Genomic DNA, 21,194 nt, shown 5'->3' with positions numbered 1-21,194 from the left:
GATATTTTGCTACAGATGTGTACACATGGTATGCAGCCAAATTGATCAGGTCCTAGTCTTTCTCCCGTATACTGTGTTATAAATGTAGTTTTGATGCATGGAAACCATTATGAAAACGACTTGATTATGACCGCGCTAAATTTGAGAATTTAAGCGAGCAATGTTTTTGAAATATTTGTTACTTCACTTCAAATTTTGAATATCTGAGCAAAATTTTCTGCCTATGTTAAAGATATACAGATATATAGAGTTGTTGTGATGGTGAATGGCACCGATAGAAAGCGAGAAGTCCCAAAGAAGGTTGGCAGGCAGAATCAAAGGAATTAAACTGCACATTTTGCCCTATTACGGTATAAAATACATCCATGTCGATTGATGAGCAAGAAAAGAAATTGAACGATTATATAGCAGATTTTCTACTCAAAGGTAAATTTGTGAACAAAATTGTGTATTATCATTGACTGTTCATGTAATTATTAAGGATAAAAATATTAATAAAATTTGAAATCAGCTGTTGATTTAATTCAAACCTCCCATGTTGTTATTATTTTCAAAACCGTATTTTGTACCCCGAAGAAATTTTGGAGTACACCCTAAACTGAGGTGTATATCATCAAGATTATGTGTGCTTTGACCTAAAAAAATTTTACATGGTTTTGTCTACAAATAATGCAAAAGAATTAAGTCGATATATTAAGTGTTGTTATGGATGAAGTAACCAATCATCCGCTGAAGATGTTTGTGATTTTAAGCATATGTATTTCTATTTCTACAGTAAAGAACAGGCGTGAATGAATATCAAAATGCATTTAAAAAGCCAAAGCACAGACTGCAAATGCTTATAAGAGTCCAAGCATTGAATTTGTTAAGGTATTGAAATTATATTGGATTATCTTTTCTTGTAAATGACTTATATGGCTCACCACCATACAAACGTCTGTGTCATACATCAAGAGATAAGTAGGTCCAATGTAAATGACTTATATGGCTCACCACCATATAAATGTCTGTGTCATACATCAAGAGATAAGTAGGTCTAATGTAAATGACTTATATGGCTCACCACCATATAAACGTCTGTGTCATACATCAAGAGATAAGTAGGTCCAATGTAAATGACTTATATGGCTTACCACCATATAAACGTCTGTGTCATACATCAAGAGATAAGTTGGTCCAATGTAAATGACTTATATGGCTCACCACCATATAAACGTCTGTGTTATACATCAAGAGATAAGTAGGTCCAATGTAAATGACTTATATGGCTTACCACCATATAAACGTCTGTGTTATACATCAAGAGATAAGTAGGTCCAATGTAAATGACTTATATGGCTACCACCATATAAACGTCTGTGTTATACATCAAGAGATAAGTAGGTCCAATGTAAATGACTTATATGGCTTACCACCATATAAACGTCTGTGTTATACATCAAGAGATAAGTAGGTCCAATGTAAATGACTTATATGGCTCACCACCATATAAACGTCTGTGTCATACATCAAGAGATAAGTTGGTCCAATGTAAATTAAACCAACTATTTACTTGTCACTTTTAGAGTTGCATGTGAAAAAGAATACAGTTTTTAGTCTGTTACGAGTACTGTATGCTGTTTTGTTTGTCATGAAATAATACAATGTTTGGTATTTTAGGACAAGTGTTTCATTACCTAAGCACAACCAGTGGTGTCTAAACTAGATCCCATCCTTCAAGATCATTGGCATATCCAAGTTTGCAAGTTTTTTTCCAGCTTTCCACTACATCAATATATCATTCCATTTCTTGAAATGTTGTTTTTTACCTTGTTCAGAATGTACGCCAAATGAAATTTAAAGAATTTCTAAGTGAGTACAATGTTTAGTCAAACAACCTGGCTGAAAAAGCTGATATGCAATAACATTTGCAAATCTTGCTGTTTTTGAGAAATTCTGTTACACCATTGATGTCTCTATAAACTTGGGGCACTGTGTCACTACCTTTAAAATAATTAACTAATAGGTGACTAAAATATAGAATGCAAACAGATAACATATTATGTATATACTTAACATTTATATCATCACATATTTGTATAAAGAGTTTCATTGGGACAATAATCTCATTGTTCTATGAAACTTGTGGTTCCTGGCAGATTTTCAGAGGTGAATACCTTTTAGACTTTTATCATAGAATTTTATGATTGAAGGCTAAAAAAAATTGCAAAGTAATCTTCACATTGTAACTCAACCAATACCTTCAATACTCAGTAATACAAGGCCCTCGCTGGCCTTTCCGTCGTCTTCGTGAAAACAGCTACTTACATTATTTTGCATGGAAATTTCAGCGAATACATAATTAATTTATGTGCGTTCCGTTTTTTGGGACACCTGTAGATGGACCTCTTCTGGTATCAGTTACTCTTCCTGTGAATGTGACATATTTTAACGAGCTCATTGATTTGTTCTCTGACGTACAGAGAATTTGTTCCTGAAAGTGAAATTTGTTTTAATACTTGTAAAACACTTTACTGTCTCCGAGATCTTGTATTTTTAACAAAGACTACGTACGATGTGTTGATCTTTTGACACTCTCAAATTATTTAGCATTGATGAAATATCGGAGACGAGTCTTCGATACAAAGTTTCCAAAGCATGACAGACTTCTCTTTGCCACAATTCCTTTACCACCTTTCCGTGATTTTGTTTGTTGCTAGGTGACAGCGTACATAACAGAGCTTCAAGCATCAGGATCAGTGACTGACAGCATGTCTGTTAAGTCAAGTTTAGAATGAACTGTTATAATTTGTGTTTGTCAACAACCATATGTGATGTTTTGTCTTCAAGAGTGACGGACGCTGAAGGAGGGAGAAAGTCACTATCTTACGTACGTATATTGATAATTTTATATTTGATAAAGAATGAGTAACACAACTAGTTACGACACCACGTAAATTGATCGAAATGATTTGACAAACCTCTCCCGTAGAAAATTTAGTCCATTGACCAGAACTATTTTCCAAAATATATAACCGTTCATTGCGAAGAAGTGTTGTTTTATTTGTTTATAAAACACAGAGTTTTATTTTTTTACTTTTAGATTGCCTTTGTCAAATCTCTCTTGTAAAATCAATAGCTCAGGTAGGATAATTGTCAGTTGTGGTTTACCATGCCTCAAAAGCAAGAGTAAAACTGTGTTCATTATCTTTTTTATTAAGTTATCACACAGGAAAGACACCATAGCAAACAGCTATCTCCAAGTAATGGTTAAAATACAGAAATCTAAATAACGATCTGTTGTCATAGTTGCGTTTTTAGCTAAAAGTACACTATAAAGATTATGAAGTAGTTGAAGATATTAAGTCAATAATTAAATTAGTAAAGCCTGCTCCCCAGTCACCCCATAACCCGCGCATACTTGTTCTTGATATCCCAATTGCAAAAATTCTTCTTCATACTTTATGTAAATATCGTAATATCAGAGAACGTAAGCATGGATAAAATAGAAAGTTTTATTTACAGATTTTGAAATATGAGCCAACAAAACTTCTACTACAATCTGTGTCGTTATTTTGCTATGAAACTTTACAAAAACTTCGCTCGTGAATTGTTCGTGTTAAATGTATGAGAGCTCCAAAACCTGGGGAGAGGTTTGTCATTCATATTACGTAAAGTCTTGTTCTTATCCAAAACTCACATAGCCACAATCACCCTCACCACCATTATCTTTATCACACACTAACCCTCACCATCATTTTTTATCCCAAACCATTTTTACCGTAATCCCCCAATCACCCTCACCACGTCCTTTATCCACATTACTCATTTTCATTATCCGTTCCTACTTAGAGTGATACCCATGACTGGATTACCGCTGACCAATGATGTTGCGCCCTTGGACAACAATGCTCCGAAGGGCATCATAGTATTAACAGGTGGTAAGGTAAGTGATTTCATTTTAGTGGTTACCTTTTTGATTCCTAGTATGAATTGTGTTTTATTTAAGAAATAAAAGATGTTTACTGTGCTTGCACAGGCTTATGCAAACCGAAGATTCGTTTGGGAGAACTTGAGAGCAGATCAGTGCAAGCCCGAGACCGAAGATCGAGAGTTGCACATGCTCGAGAGTTCTTACAAACGTCTTCTAGGTTTGCACAAGTCAGTGTAAACACGGAAAATATCTTTTATTTCTTTTATAAAATAACAATATTGCGAAACAGACGAACATTTTAATTTTTCCTCTAAAATGTATTCATGATCTATTTGCAAATTCTCATTGACTGGTTGATTGTTATGATTGATTTGATTGGTAGAGCTTAGACGTGTTTTGCACAGGCTAATGCAAACACAGCTCTAGACCAATCAGCGCACGTGTTTCATTGTGTTTATTTTATAATGTTTGATGAAAGACCGTTGTATGACAGAAGTACAAAGACTCTCATACACACGGGAATTCTAAAATTTTAGACACCGTACTTAATCATTGGAGCATATAAGTACTAGACATTTCGTCATACCAACCTACATGAATTTGAATTTTTGAAATATTTTAGATGACTAACTGCTAGTGATTTGGTCAACTACCTGCAAATTAGTAAGGGTAGAGCAAGATCATGTGTGCTCTATGGGATTGAGAGACCCTCGCATTAGATAAAATTTCACTCACTCGGGCACCGTCTTAGAACAATGCATGGCCAAAGCCAGAAGGGATTACTTATGGTATTTAATTTAAGATGCTGTATTCTTATACAAGTATCTTTAGTTTACAGCTGATGATTGTTTTCAACGAGTATTTGAGATGTGTTCCATGTAAAGGCAGGTTTTAGTTCAAAACCTCTCGAAAGTTATAAGCCAGGGGGACATTGGATTGGTATAACTCACAACCTGTTAATTTTAACACGTTCTATAAATATTTACCAGCAATGTGCGAGGTAGATTACATTGACATGAAAGGTTGAGGATTTTCAAATGATTTTGGAAAGGTTACGTGCCCAACAACCCTCTAAGAAAGGAACATTTTCATTGATGAACAAACAATAATGTCTCGGACTGATTATCGAAGCACATCATTGTTAGATGATGCAAAAGGCCAAGTTCTACTCTGGTTATGTCAGTTTTAAAAGCACTTCAACAACCTGCTCCAGTGGATGTTTCAAGTCCAAAGAAAATTGAGGTAGATAAGAAGAAAGAAGCATGTGTTAGTACGACAAATACACGACGTACTTTAAAAGTTATTGAACATGGGAAAACACGTATGTTGTTTCATTTTATGTAATACACATGTGTTTGCTTTTAACTTTGTGAGCAATTATTAGTTTTTCCAATTTTTTCGTAAGAGATATTTTAATTTTAACATGAATATATTTACATCATCGAGATGCGTTAGAAACGCGTTAAATTTCATCACCTTGTTAGTTATTCAGAGATGAAATGTAATGTGGAGTTACGACAGTCATTAGTATCCTTTAACCTCATTAGTATTTTCTATTTAGAGGATACTAATAAGGAAGTGAACAATAAAAAAACAATATCTTGTTAGTATTCTCTATATATGGATTAAAAATGAGATTTAGTGAATACCATTAAGCTTTAATTGTATTCCATTATTTTCACTCTATCTCCGCATTTTCCTTGAGCTTTAAAGCTTACATCACTTCTTGAACTTTAGCCACTATGCCATATGGAACATCAAAATACTGGACGCTGATTGGCCGAGTGACTTTGGCTGTGTTCTAATTCTAGATATCTGTAGATATGACGTCATTACTACGAAAATTTTTCTACCATTATTGACTGACGCCATTAAAAGCCGAATTTGAAAAAATCAAATAAAGTGATGTTTACCACAGTTTCTAAAACAATAAGCGAAAGATTTCGAACAAAATTGATGCAGAAAACACTAAAAAAGCGACGAAGCTGGTTTCGAACATATTTACAGCATATTTAAACAAGAAGAACTCGAAAAAACCGTTTGACAATTACAACTAAGGGCAGGTTTCGAAATGTTTTACATTGATGAGTGTAAATAATATTTCAGTTTGTTGAGGTGAATGATAAAACAATTATTCAATTCGTTTTCGCATGATATCAACAATTATTCATACCTCTGTCAACGTTATCCGTCCCAGCTTTGCTTCGGCAGATGACATTGACCTCGGTCTTAATAATTCTAGATATCATGCTCAACTTCATCTAATAACTGTTCATTATTTAAATATTAACTTGCTAAACTGAGGGACATTTTGCTGGTATATTTGTGTGTTATAATCTTTTCGTCCGAGGAATATTAAATTTCACTGTGTAGCACAAATCACTGTGACTGTCCCACTATCTTATAATGGTTTAAATGACAGAAAAATTACAGTCCATTGAAATGAAAAATATCAAATGTAGCCAAAACGCAAAACAAAAAAATGAAAGCCAAAATGTACTTTTTTGGACGTACAAAAACCAGGTTACAAACCCTAAACATGGCGACTGTATTATTGATGACGTCACGTTCCTCTCAAGAATACAAAGTTCTCAGACATAAAATTTCCTCGTTATTTTGTTGTCTGAGAGGAAACTGGAAAGGTGGCAAAATTTTCAATCTGAAGCTGCAATAACATTTTGTCATATTTATGTCATTTTAGCCAGTAAAAAGCAAGAATCTTATCACGTGCTTTCGTACGAGTATACACGTCGTAGATGGTCAAAGTACAGTACACCAACAGCTAATGGTGCAGTTTCCCCATTCTTGTAATTTTACCATGCATATAAAGTATGTCACGTTTTAAATTTTGTTGCGTATAATAATAATGGCAGTACTAACGAAAATTGATATCCAGTTTGGTGTAGTCTTAAGAAGTGATTGAATGTTGGTGTTATTAGGGTAAACCTACCACTAGTAGGTGCCCCTAGTGCGCATGTGTGAACGCTACTTATAAAACATATTCACGTAGGGTGACTCGCTTTCTAGGATAACCCTTCTGCTGGGGTTACCGTACCTCCATGTAAATAGTCTCTAAGCAAATTGCTTTTGTATATTTCATGGGAAATAGTCCAAACAAATTCAACGCATAATTTAATAATGATGTGAGCAAAGCCATGTAATATATTTGAAAAATACCATTTATATAAATAACATGTAAATATATAATTCTTAATTGGTGACCAAAGTTTGTGATAGACATGTGCTGTATATAGTATTTTATGATACAACTTGCAATATACAGTATATATATCATTAGAGTGAATCTGTGGAGAAATAATTTCTCAACAAGCTTTAAAGGTTTACACATTTAGCTTTACATATTTATCATCCAGTGTAAGCTACAAGAATTTTTAGTAAGTTATAACGTTTGATGCACGTTTTCTTACTTATACATACTTTTGTCCAAAAGGTAAAACTTCGGCTATGGACAAGTGTCGTGGCTCGTTCATTGAAGGAAGATATTTCCATGAAGAACTACATACCATTTTGAAACACTCCACTGATTTAAGATTTTCATGTTTATCATTCACACCTCCCATGACAACAATTGTATCACCTGTTATAACTGCACAACACCCATATCTCTTTTCCAACATGGATGGTAAGACTGTAATCTTACCTGTCTTAGTGTCATACATGATATTACTGTTCAACCTTTTTCTTCCATCATAACCTCCAAGGAGAACAACTTGATCTCTCCATTGAACTGTTGCCATTGCACACAATGGATGAGGTAATGGAGGCATTTCCTTAAATGTAAGAGTCCTTGGATCAAATTCCAAAACACTGGACAAAACTTTGCTATCTTTTCCCCATCCTCCAAAAATAAGAACTTTATCATCAACAACAACAGCTCCATGCCACGAACGTGGTTCAGGCATATGACACAACTCTTTCAAAACATTAGATGTTGTACCTGTAATCTTTATTTCACTGATCAGATCAGACATTCCTTTACCAAAAATGTATCCTCCAATGTGAAAGATTTGTTGTTTATAAACAACAGTTTGATGATCCCAACATTCATAAGGAAGCTTTGTGGGAAATATCTTCCATGTCAAAGGAAACTGTTTTATATTCAATGTCTCCATTGACATGCAGTTCACTCCTCCAACAACAAATAAATTATCATTATAAATAAATGATGAAGCTCTGTCGTGTTCATTTTCCATTGATGCAATATTAAACCATTTCTCTTCCTTCCATGAAAATATTTCAACACTCTTTAAGGAGTCATCTGAGTAACCTCCAGCAATCAAAATATCACCTTTTACAGAGTTCATCACCATTTCAATTGATGATGTCAATGTTTTAACATGTTGTTCATTTATATTTATCTTTTCCAACATTTGAAACATAATGGCTTTCATTTCTTTCATTTCTTTGGTCACTGCAGAAAGATTTTGCTGAACATCTTTTATTTCTTTCCTTGATTCCATCATTTCTTTGGTCACTGTAGAAAGATTTTGTTGAACATCTTTTATTTCTTTCCTTGATTCCATCATTTCTTTGGTCACTGTAGAAAGATTTTGTTGAACATCTTTTATTTCTTTCCTTGATTCCATCATTTCTTTGGTCACTGTAGAAAGATTTTGTTCAACATTTTCTACTAAAGATTCCATCATTTCTTTATACTGAGATGTCAATGGTTTCACGGAATGTTTTACTTCAAAAAATTTTTCGTCTATTTTCCTGCTTAAGTTGTTCATTTGCATTTCCATTTCCATTTTGTCTTCAAAACTTCGTTGAAACATTTCGCTAATCTCTCGAAAGTCGTGAGGAGCAATCTTTCTGTATTCACATAATTCAGTTTCATGTTTAATCTTGTCTCGTTTGTTTATTTCCAGACCACAACGTTCATTAGAACACAACACTGGAGCAAAGCCACAATTTTCAACATGTCTTTCAAGATATTCGACATTTATAAATTCAGGACAACCACGACTGGCGTAGTCGCAGTTGATCTTTAACTTTGAAATCACGTTATTTATAACACGCGCTGGATGAAGCGTAGCTACAGTTAAATCATCTTGACATTGAGGACATTTTTGTGCATTAACTCGTAGATGTTCTTCAATACATTCACGACAAAAATTGTGTTGATTATGGCACATTCTGGCATCTTTCATGACATTCAGACAAATGGAACAGTAAAATTTTCATCAACAACAGTCTTAAATCTCGATTCTTCATATCCACTTTCGTAAACATTAGGACGACAAGCCATTTCATACGTCTTCCTATACAATTTAATATCAAAATTGTAGTACAGCTGTTAATGAGAAAATTTTCACTTGAATGATACAAGGGTAAAACTTTCTTATAGTCTTACCTTGCCTCAAAATTTTGATATAGGGCTATCAATTGAGTTCTATTAGACTCAATGGGGCTATCCCATATTTTACATTTACAACGCGTTCTGCGCATGTCGTGTTTGATGACGTTACAGTAGTAAAAAAACAAAAGTTCTGAGTCATCGCAATTTCTCCGTATATTCTTATATAACAGCTAAAGACGATAGAAAAATTATATTACAACTTTTGCTTTTGAGGAAAACATTCTGAAATATTCTACATTAAAGGACACATGCAAGATAGAAGACAACTTTATTTTATTGTAATGCCTACGGCGTGAAAATAAAACGTACCAAGTTTCAAAGTCGTCCGCAAAATATTTCAAAAGATATTTAGGGTTATAATCGATAAAAACACGATGTTCGATGACCATTGCTAAAACGCCGTGAGATTGTTGAAGTCTGGGAACTGGGAATGAGTGACGTAATAGTTGACATAAACAAGCATTTTTCTTATATCGTTCTACGACTAGCACAACTTTCGGTAGTTTGCTATTAAGGTAGTTTGCTAGTTATTTGTTTTTTATTTAACAAAAATTAATGGATTCTTCTTTTGAATAAGCCGATTATGATATTTTCATCAATAACAATGAGGTACAACCTTGCATGTTTGAGCCTTTGGCCAACGCGCAAGGTGGTCATAGTAATGACAATTCTCCGTCATCGGAAGATGAATACATTCACAGATTTGGAAATGTTGAATGGTTAGTTGCATTTTATGGATGCTTCATTGTTTTTCCCAGAGTAAAAAGAATGTTTTTATCTTTTAGGTGCGAGTGTGGCTTTTGTGTGGTCATGAGTACAGGACGGGAAAGTATATGTTGCCAAGAGGTAAGCAACACTGATCCTCTGATACATGGCGATCATATTTGCATCACACAAGAGGAAGAGTTTGCCACAGTGTGTACAAACGAAGCCGTCATAAAAACATCTATGGTCGTGTACACACATGACATTGGACCTATACCTGAGAGTGAAGAAAACGAGTAAATATTACCTTAGAAGTATAATTACGTGTATGTCGAGAAGTGTATAATGCCGATAAGTATCTTAGACAAAATTTTGTATCTTTCAAGAAACATTACGCTACACGTTGTACCGACAGTGGACGGCTTGGGTGCATGGCAGGTTGGGAAAAAAGTACAGACTACCCATACCTTCTTGTGCTGGAGACAAAATCCGGAAAGCATTTCCTTCGCCTTCTGGAGAATACAAAGGATTTGAATATGCTCAACACTACTGAATGGTAGGGCTTATGGCGTATGACAAAATCTGTTCATTTGTAATTATGTTTATTTCATGTGGAACGCTATTTCTATTATCTTTTTATATATAAAAGCGACATTTATGTTGCTTAATGGCTTCAGCTTTGCTGATTTTTGATTTGTGGCAAGTCAATGGGACAGGTATTTCTTTCACTCCAGACATGAAGAGCTTCGGACAGTGTTGGATTAATGCGTCTGCAGTACAAAACTTCTTTCATCAAGTCCTTAACATATCCTGAAAAGCAAATCATTATTTATGTTGGCTTTGCATTGCACTTTGAGAAAAAGTAAGTTTATTTTTCTGTGCTAACCATAAGTGCTGTCAATTTTCACTGGTTTGATATCCCCTTGCCCTTCTTTTGAATTTGAATAAGCCACTCTCCAAATCAATTCCTCTTCTGTTTCCCCATCATTCTTCATTTTATGAGCTTTGTTTCCATTCTCATTGAAATGAAGAGCAGCAATAAACAATCTACAAATGAATGTTAAGTTTATGTTTACAACTATTGCAACTTATTGCTTTTGCAATGATGACTTTTTTTAAGTAATCATACACAAATCATTTTATATTACCTTGCTTACATTGATCTGTAGAAAAATTAAGTATGTTTTGGTGCAAAAAGAATTACCACTCGGTGGAAACCTTTGATGGATGAAGTCTGCTTTTGATAACTGAGTTTTCCATTATCTGTCATGAGATACTTGGACTCAACAATCGAAGACAGCTCAACATAAGCTTTTGAACCTAAGATCAGAAGTTAGTTAACAAAAAAAAAGAATGTTGATGTTACTTTGAAATTTATTTGCTTACAATACCTTTTTTTATCCACATTCTAGGCTCTAACATATCATATTCACATTTTGGGAATACATCACTATGTCCCTCATGGATGTCACATATATGGTTGAGAACTGACAACCACTTTGCCTTGACAAGTTCTTCATCACCATTGCTGGAAGCAGCACACCAGTATACATGGTTGGAAATTGATTGGGCCCAATCTGACAATAATTTGCAACCACTTTTTTTTGATGCTGCCCAAATGTTCTTTTTAATTCCTGTTGGATTTTGATTATTGATGAAATGTGTAAAAGGTTGGTTTGTTATTACAATCTATACCTTTTGCTACATGCCATACATCAAAGTAGTGCTCGATTTTTGGTCTTTGTTTTGACATGTAGGATTTGATTTGAGCATGTCTGTCTGTGGTCATTGACTTCACCTTCATCCCACTTTCATCAAACTTTGCCAGACATCTTTTTAATCCCTCAAGTTCCATTGCTCCAGAGTTGGTCACTTCATTGGACTGTTTAACATAATTATGTGAGTATTCTAATCATGTTTTATGTACAGTTGTTGAAGAATTGTTACCTGAACAAGTTGTGTGTCTAAAATGTTGTTAGATTCCAAATCCATGCAGCTATATGACCCATACTTGGCAGTATCCAGGCGAATCACATCTTCCATCTCCTCCAAGGTTAATGTTCCTTTCTCTGATTGATTCTAGAAGATGCTTTTGGTTCATATGCCAAACATTTGAAACACTGGGTATCAAATACGCTGTTTGAATATAGCTATATGTACACTCTGACAGAAATTGTATGCCTGAGTGACGAAGGAATTGAAGAACTTTGCTGGGGCTACTACCACTAAACAAGATGCTGGCAGCAAAGACCAAGTTACCCAAAGGCATTCGCCCATGCAGAGGTTGGCTATTCCAGTCTCGAACATAACCACAATGACATTTTGCTAGTACGTTAACCATACTACCAGTCGTTTTGGTCACAATGGAACAGCTTTCACCACAACATGGGCATTGACTCACTAACTGTCTCAGGCAACTATCAAACACTATGTATTTTCTCTCATTTTGAACATCTTCCCTATAACATAAAAATTACCATCAGAATCAGAGAGAGATAAACGTAACGTTCTGAGAAACATAGAACAGAGAAAAGCAATGTAAAGAATAGTCAGGTGACTGGATAGTTGGTACTAACGTTGCATTGTCATTGTTGGATTCTTCATTTTCGCTTAACTCATTTGAACATTGAGAGTCAGATCCATTGTTGCTATTGCTCATCGTCGACGTGCTTTCTGTATAAGACCATACAGCGCTATCCTCAAAATGTTCAATTTCACATGACGTCGTCTGTGTGCTGTGATTTTTTGTTGAAATGAACTCAACCTCCGTACCTTAGCATAAAATTATCGTATTGCTGGATTTTTCACAAAAATCAAAACGGCCGGAATGGAAAGTCTATACCTCTACTTATCATATTTGGCACTTTTGTTTGAGTGGTTCTTGACCTTACGTGTTTTTGCGGACGGATTGTTATGGCTGCTTGGCATTTCACATTGCGCTTCTAAGGTACGTTAAGGAATTTTTTATGAGTTAAAATAACAAAGAAAAGATCAAACGACATTAGTCTGAATTAGTTACCACTGTATAAGTTTGTGTTTCGCTGTCTACATATATTTTGACATCATTCATCTTAGACAAACTTCCTTTGAGGTAAAACGCACAAACATTTCGAGCCGATGTCGACACATCGTGGTCGTCGTCTACAAGAAAGTCGTCATGTTCTGCAAGAACGTCGTCAATAATCTAAAATTATAAAATTGTCTTCAATTTGGTAATGCTATATAGCTTAGTTTTTGATAAATGTAAACAAATATTGCTAACTATAACTATAATATTCACCTCTTGCCTTCGTCTCTTCTCAAATGCAGTTCTAACATTTGTTGGCTGCTTCCTTTTAGATGCTACACTTGTGGGTTCCACAGAGTATTCAAAATCGTGGGTACAGCATCCTTCTTAAGGCGAAGCCGTCCTGCTGTCCATCCTACTGATTGCATCGCTTCAAAATTTTGCACGAAGCACGAACTCTCGAAATGTTGCGAGCACAATTTTGAGCTCTTTGTTGGCTTCAATTTTTGCGTCGGATTTTTCAATCCAAATATCCCGCATGCGCTTGTTTTCGGGAAACGAAAAAAAAGAAACCTTTTGCTGTGTTTCGTGGTTCTTAGAAGAACCGTTTTTACAATTAAATGCGGCACAATAAACCATATTTTCAATGCTAAATTGTCGTGTTGTTAAGAAGTTACCAATATATTTTGAACGAAGCACGCAATTGACCGCGTTTAGCTAATCTCAACTATTACGTCACAACGACATCGGTAGCTGTCGCTAGTTCTTCGGGCATTTTCAATACGTTATCAGTAAAGCATCAACTTTAAACCTCCATATCTTCAAAAATATTTATCCTTTGAGTCTCAAACTTTGGTGAACTATTAGTTGTAGCTATACCTTCATGTAAAGTACAAAAATAACAATCCGAATTTTATGTTGCATGTGTCCTTTAACCATATATGATGCAGATGAGCAAGTAACTTCAACTAATAAAGTGATGAAGAAAGCGTTTGGACGAGCAGGAACTTTTATTCTTAATGCCCATACATTGGCTATTAAAATGTCGAACTGCGGTCACTAAAGAGACCAGTTAACGATAAAGAAGCACGAATCGAAATCATTCAATACTTGCGTACTTTTGATTTGATCTCAAACTAGCTTTGCTTCCATTCATCACAGATAAAGAGCGTCAAAAATTTCAGCGCACATTGACTTGAAAGAATGCAGCGAGCAGTCTTGATCTGGAACATTCATTGATCTAAATATTACGAGAGTAGTGACATTTTGCAAAACAATATGAATTCCATGCTTGTAAATGTAGATTGTCCAGGTTGGTATAGTCCTGAGAAGGACTGTTTTTGTTGTTGTTGACTGACGTATCGACAACCTTAGCGGTTGTCATCTTCAGAGTCATTTACTTTAATACCAATTCCGTTTCGCCGTTTTCCAACGTGTCGCATATTTCGGCATTTCATAAAGAGCACCAGATATTGCCCATAGCAAAATAGTAATTTCAATATGAATAACTAACAATACAGACAAACCCTCGTGAGTCATGACAGCGGTAATTTTATCGCAGATCGATAAATAACTGTTACATGATGTCTATACTTAAAAAAGTGGTACCATAAACTGCGTAACATGAAGTCCATGAAATGATACAAGGTGTTTGAATATAACAAGGATGAAACGAGAAATCACTTTTTAACCCTCTAGAAACCGTTGCTTCCCACGAGCAGCACTCGCCAAACGAGATGTGTGCAAACTTTCGAAAATGTCCGGCTTCTAGAGGGTTAAAGCGTTAATTCACTTATTGTTTCCATGCTGAAAGATTCCAAAAAAGATTCAAAAGTTCTTCCATCAATGATTCGGCAGATGACATTGACCTCGGTCTGAATAATTCTAGATATCATGCTCAACCTCATCCAATAACTGTTTATTATTAAAATATTAACTTGCTAAACTGAGGGCATTTTGCTGGTATATTTGTGCTTTATAATCGTTTTTCCGAGGAACATTAAATTTCACTGTGTAGCACAAATCATTGTGACTGTCCCACCATCTTATAATGGTTTAAATGATAGAAAAATTACAGTCCATTGAAATGAAAAAGATTAAATGCAGCCAAAACGCAAAACAAAAATGAAAGCCAAAATGTACTTTTTGGACGTACAAAAAGGTTACAAACCCTAAACATGGCGACTGTATTATTGATGACGTCACGTTCCTCTCAAGAATACAAAGTTCTCAGACATAAAATTTCCTCGTTATTTTGTTGTCTGAGAGGAAACTGGAAAGGTGGCAAAATTTTCAATCTGAAGGTGCAATAACAATTTGTCATATTTATGTCATTTTAGCCAGTAAATAGCAAGAAATTTATCACGTGCTTTCGTACGAGTATACACGTCGTAGATGGTCAAAGTACAGTACACCAACAGCTAATGGTGCAGTTTCCTCATTCTTGTAATTTTACCATGCATATAAAGTATGTCACGTTTTAAATTTTGTTGCGTATAATAATAATGGCAGTACTAACGAAAATTGATATCCAGTTTGGTGTAGTCTTAAGAAGTGATTGAATGTTGGTGTTATTAGGGTAAACCTACCACTAGTAGGTGCCCCTAGTGCGCATGTGTGAACGCTACTTATAAAACATATTCGTAGGGTGACTCGCTTTCTAGGATAACCCTTCTGCTGGGGTTACCGTACCTCCATGTAAATAGTCTCTAAGCAAATTGCTTTTGTATATTTCATGGGAAATAGTCCAAACAAATTCAACGCATAATTTAATAATGATGTGAGCAAAGCCATGTAATATATTTGAAAAATGCCATTTATATAAATAACATGTAAATATATAATTCTTAATTGGTGACCAAAGTTTGTGATAGACATGTGCTGTATATAGTATTTTATGATACAACTTGCAATATACAGTATATATATCATTAAAGTGAATCAGTGGAGAAATAATTTCTCAACAGGCTTTAAAGGTTTACACATTTAACTTTACATATTTATCATCCAGTGTAAGCTACAAGAATTTTAGTAAGTTATAACGTTTGATGCACGTTTTCTTACTTATACATACTTTTGTCCAAAAGGTAAAACTTCGGCTATGGACAAGTATCGTGGCTCGTTCATTGAAGGAAGATATTTCCATGAAGAACTACATCCCATTTTGAAACACTCCACTGAATTAAGATAATTACCTTTATCATTCACACCTCCCATGACAACAATTGTATCATCTGTTATAACTGCACAACAACAGGATCTCTTTTCCAACATGGATGGTAAGACTGTAATCTTACCTGTCTTAGTGTCATACATGATAACACTGTTCAACCTTTCTTTTCCATCATAACCTCCAAGAAGAACAACTTGATCTCTCCATTGAACTGTTGCCATTTGAGTCAATGGATGAGGTAATGGAGGCATTTCCTTAAATGTAAGAGTCCTTGGATCAAACTCCAAAACACTGGACAAATATTTGCTATCTTTTCCCTCTCCTCCAAAAATAAGAACTTTATCATCAACAACAACAGCTCCATGGCTATAACGTGGTTCAGGAATATGACACAACTCTTTCAAAACATTAGATGTTGTGCCAGTAACCTTTATTTCACTGATCAAATCTGAATATCCTTTACCATCAATGTATCCTCCAATGTGAAAGATTTGTTGTTTATAAACAACAGTTTGATGAGCATAACATTCATAAGGAAGCTTTGTGGGAAATGTCTTCCATGTCAAAGGAAACTGTTTTATATTCAATGTCTCCATTGACTCGCAGTCAAATCCTCCAACAACAAATAAATTATCATCATAAATAAATGATGAAGCCTTCTTGTGTTCATTTTCCATTGATGCAATCTTAAACCATTTCTCCTCCTTCCATGAAAATATTTCAACACTCTTTGAGGAACCATGTAAGTGACCTCCAGCAATCAAAATATCACCTTTTACAGAGTTCATGACCATTTCAATTGATGATGTCAATGTTTGAACATGTTGTTCATTTATATTCATCTTTTCCAACATTTGAAACATCATGGCTTTCATTTCTTTCATTTCTTTGGTCACAGTAGAAAGATTTTGTTGAACATCTTTTATTTCTTTCCTTGATTCCATCATTTCTTTGGTCACTGTAGAAAGATTTTGTTGAACATCTTTTATTTCTTTCCTTGATTCCATCATTTCTTTGGTCACTGTAGAAAGATTTTGTTGAACATCTTTTATTTCTTTCCTTGATTCCATCATTTCTTTGGTCACTGTAGAAAGATTTTGTTGAACATCTTTTATTTCCATCATTTCTTTGGTCACTGTAGATTCATCATTCCATCATTTCTTTGGTCACTGTAGAAAGATTTTGTTGAACATCTTTTATTTCTTTGATCCAGTGATTCCATCATTTCTTTGGATTCCATCATTTCTTTGTCACTGTAGAAAGATTTTGTTCAACATTTTCTACTACAGATTCCATCATTTCTTTATACTGAGATGTCAATGGTTTCACGGAATCTTTTACTTCAAAAAATTTTTCGTCTATTTTCCTGCTTAAGTTGTTCATTTGCATTTCCATTTTGTCTTCAAAACTTCGTTGAAACATTTCGCTAATCTCTCGAAAGTCGTGAGAAGCAATCTTTCTGTATTCACATAATTCAGTTTCATGTTTAATCTTGTCTCGTTTGTTTATTTCCAGACCACAACGTTCATTAGAACACAACACTGGAGCAAAGCCACAATTTTCAACATGTCTTTCAAGATCTTCGACATTTATAAATTCAGGACAACCACGACTGGCGTAGTCGCAGTTGATCTTTAACTTTGAAATCATATTATTTATAACACGCGCTGGATGAAGCGTAGCTACAGTTAAATCATCTTGACATTGAGGACATCTTTGTGCATTAACTCGTAGATGTTCTTCAATACATTCACGACAAAACTGTGTTGATTATGGCACATTCTGGCATCTTTCATGACATTCAGACAAATTGAACAGTAAAATTTTCATCAACAACAGTCTTAAATCTCGATTCTTCATATCCACTTTCGTAAACATTAGGACGACAAGCCATTTCATACGTCTTCCTATACAATTTAATATCAAAATTGTAGTACAGCTGTTAATGAGAAAATTTTTCACTTGAATGATACAAGGGTAAAACTTTCTTATAGTCTTACCTTGCCTCTTAAGACAAAATTTTGATATAGGGCTATCAATTGAGTTCTATTAGACTCAATGGGGCTATCCCATATTTTACATTTACAACGCGTTCTGCGCATGTCGTGTTTGATGACGTTAACAGTAGTAAAAAACAAACAAAAGTTCTGAGTCATCGCAATTTCTCCGTATATTCTTATATAACAGCTAAAGACGATAGAAAAATTATATTACAACTTTTGCTTTTGAGGAAAACATTCTGAAATATTCTACATTAAAGGACACATGCAAGATAGAAGACAACTTTATTTTATTGTAATGCCTACGGCGTGAAAGTAAAACGTACCAAGTTTCAAAGTCGTCCGCAAAATATTTCAAAAGATATTTAGGGTTATAATCGATAAAAACACGATGTTCGATGAACATTGCTAAAACGCCGTGAGATTGTTGAAGTCTGGGAACTGGGAATGAGTGACGTAATAGTTGACATAAACAAGCATTTTTCTTATATCGTTCTACGACTAGCACAACTTTCGGTAGTTTGCTATTAAGGTAGTTTGCTAGTTATTTGTTTTTTATTTAACAAAAATTAATGGATTCTTCTTTTGAATAAGCCGATTATGATATTTTCATCAATAACAATAAGGTACAACCTTGCATGTTTGAGCCTTTGGCCAACGCGCAAGGTGGTCATAGTAATGACAATTCTCCGTCATCGGAAGATGAATACATTCACAGATTTGGAAATGTTGAATGGTTAGTTGCATTTTATGGATGTTTCATTGTTTTTCCCAAAGTAAAAGGAATGTTTTTATCTTTTAGGTGCGAGTGTGGCTTTTGTGTGGTCATGAGTACAGGACGGGAGAGTATATATGTTGCCAAGAGGTAAGCAACACTGATCCTCTGATACATGGCGATCATATTTGCATCACACAAGAGGAAGAGTTTGCCACAGTGTGTACAAACGAAGCTGTCATAAAAACAGTTATGGTCGTGTACACACATGACATTGGACCTATACCTGAGAGCGAAGAAAACGAGTAAATATTACCTTAGAAGTATAATTACGTGTATGTCGAGAAGTGTATAATGCCGATAAGTATCTTAGACAAAATTTTGTATCTTTCAAGAAACATAACGCTACACGTTGTACCGACAGTGGACGGCTTGGGTGCATGGCAAGTTGGGAAAAAAGTACAGACTACCCATACCTTCTTGTGCTGGAGACAAAATCCGGAAAGCATTTCCTTCGCCTTCTGGAGAATACAAAGGATTTGAATATGCTCAACACTACTGAATGGTAGGGCTTATGGCGTATGACAAAGTCTGTTCATTTGTAATTATGTTTATTTCATGTGGAACGCTATTTCTATTATCTTTTTATATAGAAGCGACATTTATGTTGCTTAATGGCTTCAGCTTTGCTGATTTTGATTTGTGGCAAGTCAATGGGACAGGTATTTCTTTCACTCCAGACATCAAGAGCTTTGGACAGTGTTGGATTAATGCGTCTGCAGTACAAAACTTCTTTCATCAAGTCCTTAACATATCCTGAAAAGCAAATCATTATTTATGTTGGCTTTGCATTGCACTTTGAGAAAAGTAAGTTTATTTTTCTGTGCTAACCATAAGTGCTGTCAATTTTCACTGGTTTGATATCCCTTGCCCTTCTTTTGAATTTGAATAAGCCACTCTCCAAATCAATTCCTCTTCTGTTTCCCATCATTCTTCATTTTATGAGCTTTGTTTCCATTCTCATTGAAATGAAGAGCAGCAACAAACAATCTACAAATGAATGTTAAGTTTATGTTTACAACTATTGCAACTTATTGCTTTTGCAATGATGACTTTTTTTAAGTAATCATACACAAATCATTTTATATTACCTTGCTTACATTGATCTGTAGAAAAAATTAAGTATGTTTTGGTGCAAAAAGAATTACCACTCGGTGGAAACCTTTGATGGATGAAGTCTGCTTTTGATAACTGAGTTTTCCATTATCTGTCATGAGATACTTGGACTCAACAATCGAAGACAGCTCAACATAAGCTTTTCAACCTAAGATCAGAAGTTAGTTAACAACAAAAAAGAATGTTGATGAGACTTTGAAATTTATTCGCTTACAATACCTTTTTTTATCCACATTCTAGGCTCTAACATATCATATTCACATTTTGGGAATACATCACTATGTCCCTCATGGATGTCACATATATGGTTGAGAACTGACAACCACTTTGCCTTGACAAGTTCTTCATCACCATTGCTGGAAGCAGCACACCAGTATACATGGTTGGAAATTGATTGGGCCCAATCTGACAATAATTTGCAACCACTTTTTTTTTATGCTGCCCAAATGTTCTTTTTTAATTCCTGTTGGATTTTGATTATTGATGAAATGTGTAAAAGGTTGGTTTGTTATTACAATCTATACCTTTTGCTACATGCCATACATCAAAGTAGTGCTTGATTTTTGGTCTTTGTTTTGACATGTAGGATTTGATTTGAGCATGTCTGTCTGTGGTCATTGACTTCACCTTCATCCCACTTTCATCAAACTTTGCCAGACATCTTTTTAATCCCTCAAGCTCCATTGCTCCAGAGTTGGTCACTTCATTGGACTGTTTAACTTAATTATGTGAGTATTCTAACCATGTTTTATGTACAGTTGTTGAAGAATTGTTACCTGAACAAGTTGTGTGTCTAAAATGTTGTTAGATTCAAAATCCATGCAGCTATATGACCCATACTTGGCACAATATCCAGGAAATCACATCTTCCATCTCTTCCAAGGTTAATGTTTCTTTTGTTAATTTATTATTAAAGCAGAAACAAAACAACATATATTTAATTATTTAAGTTACATAATGAGCGTTGTCCTAAACCATGCGGTATTGAGCAGAACAGAAAATAATAATTAGCATACAATAAGAAGTGCTTACCAGATCATGTGACTAGTACTATGATCAGATATCTTATACTTAGTTTAATACACATATAATGTATCGTCATTCCTAACACCTTTCTCTGATTGAT

The 21,194-nt window shown here is 34.7% G+C and overlaps 1 protein-coding gene and 3 long non-coding RNA genes across 17 annotated transcripts; 2 read left to right on the top strand and 2 right to left on the bottom strand.

The window, feature by feature from the left end:
- The first annotated feature begins 814 nt into the window (after positions 1–814).
- On the top strand, positions 815–2,747 carry LOC124459105. Its single transcript, XR_006953469.1, has 3 exons — positions 815–870; positions 1,660–1,851; positions 2,700–2,747. It is a non-coding gene; the product is annotated as an uncharacterized LOC124459105 (long non-coding RNA).
- Positions 2,748–9,301: 6,554 nt separating this feature from the next.
- On the top strand, positions 9,302–21,176 carry LOC124459058. 13 transcript variants are annotated; one of them, XR_006953387.1, is made up of 8 exons: positions 9,302–10,012; positions 10,079–10,294; positions 10,385–10,554; positions 10,648–10,860; positions 11,411–11,668; positions 11,756–11,897; positions 12,082–12,945; positions 13,074–13,184. XR_006953387.1 is itself a non-coding variant. In XM_047008631.1 (4 exons), the coding sequence occupies exons 1-4, from the start codon at positions 9,915–9,917 to the stop codon at positions 19,565–19,567; spliced, it is 348 nt and encodes a 115-aa protein (XP_046864587.1). In that variant the 5' UTR covers positions 9,304–9,914; the 3' UTR covers positions 19,568–19,589. The 13 variants fall into 13 exon arrangements, 2 of the variants coding, with proteins under 2 accessions (XP_046864587.1, XP_046864586.1); XR_006953386.1 differs by having other exon boundaries at positions 13,090–13,131; XR_006953390.1 differs by having other exon boundaries at positions 9,304–10,012; positions 12,082–12,551; positions 13,074–13,112.
- LOC124459087 lies at positions 10,584–11,167 on the bottom strand. Of its 2 annotated transcripts, XR_006953451.1 has the most exons (3): positions 11,147–11,167; positions 10,885–11,045; positions 10,584–10,808 (listed from the first exon to the last, which is right to left on the bottom strand). It is a non-coding gene; the product is annotated as an uncharacterized LOC124459087 (long non-coding RNA). The 2 variants fall into 2 exon arrangements; XR_006953450.1 differs by lacking the exon at positions 11,147–11,167 and having other exon boundaries at positions 10,885–11,108.
- On the bottom strand, positions 11,189–12,015 carry LOC124459104. Its single transcript, XR_006953468.1, has 3 exons — positions 11,946–12,015; positions 11,390–11,880; positions 11,189–11,318 (listed from the first exon to the last, which is right to left on the bottom strand). It is a non-coding gene; the product is annotated as an uncharacterized LOC124459104 (long non-coding RNA).
- Positions 21,177–21,194: the final 18 nt, after the last annotated feature.

The sequence above is a fragment of the Xenia sp. Carnegie-2017 genome, unplaced genomic scaffold, assembly GCF_021976095.1.
Source record: "Xenia sp. Carnegie-2017 unplaced genomic scaffold, XeniaSp_v1 HiC_scaffold_64, whole genome shotgun sequence".
NCBI classification, from domain to species: domain Eukaryota; kingdom Metazoa; phylum Cnidaria; class Anthozoa; order Malacalcyonacea; family Xeniidae; genus Xenia; species Xenia sp. Carnegie-2017.
This window is presented reverse-complemented; position numbering and strand designations above follow the sequence as displayed.

What these genes read in the sequence shown, in the direction of transcription:
- LOC124459058 (XM_047008631.1), top strand. Translation starts at nt 9,915, where the DNA reads ATGTTTGAGCCTTTGGCCAACGCGCAAGGTGGTCATAGTAATGACAAT. An exon ending in AGATTTGGAAATGTTGAATG is followed by an intron (nt 10,013 to 10,078) that starts GTTAGTTGCATT and finishes TTTATCTTTTAG; the next exon opens with GTGCGAGTGTGGCTTTTGTG. An exon ending in AAAGTATATGTTGCCAAGAG is followed by an intron (nt 10,140 to 19,287) that starts GTAAGCAACACT and finishes GTATCTTTCAAG; the next exon opens with AAACATAACGCTACACGTTG.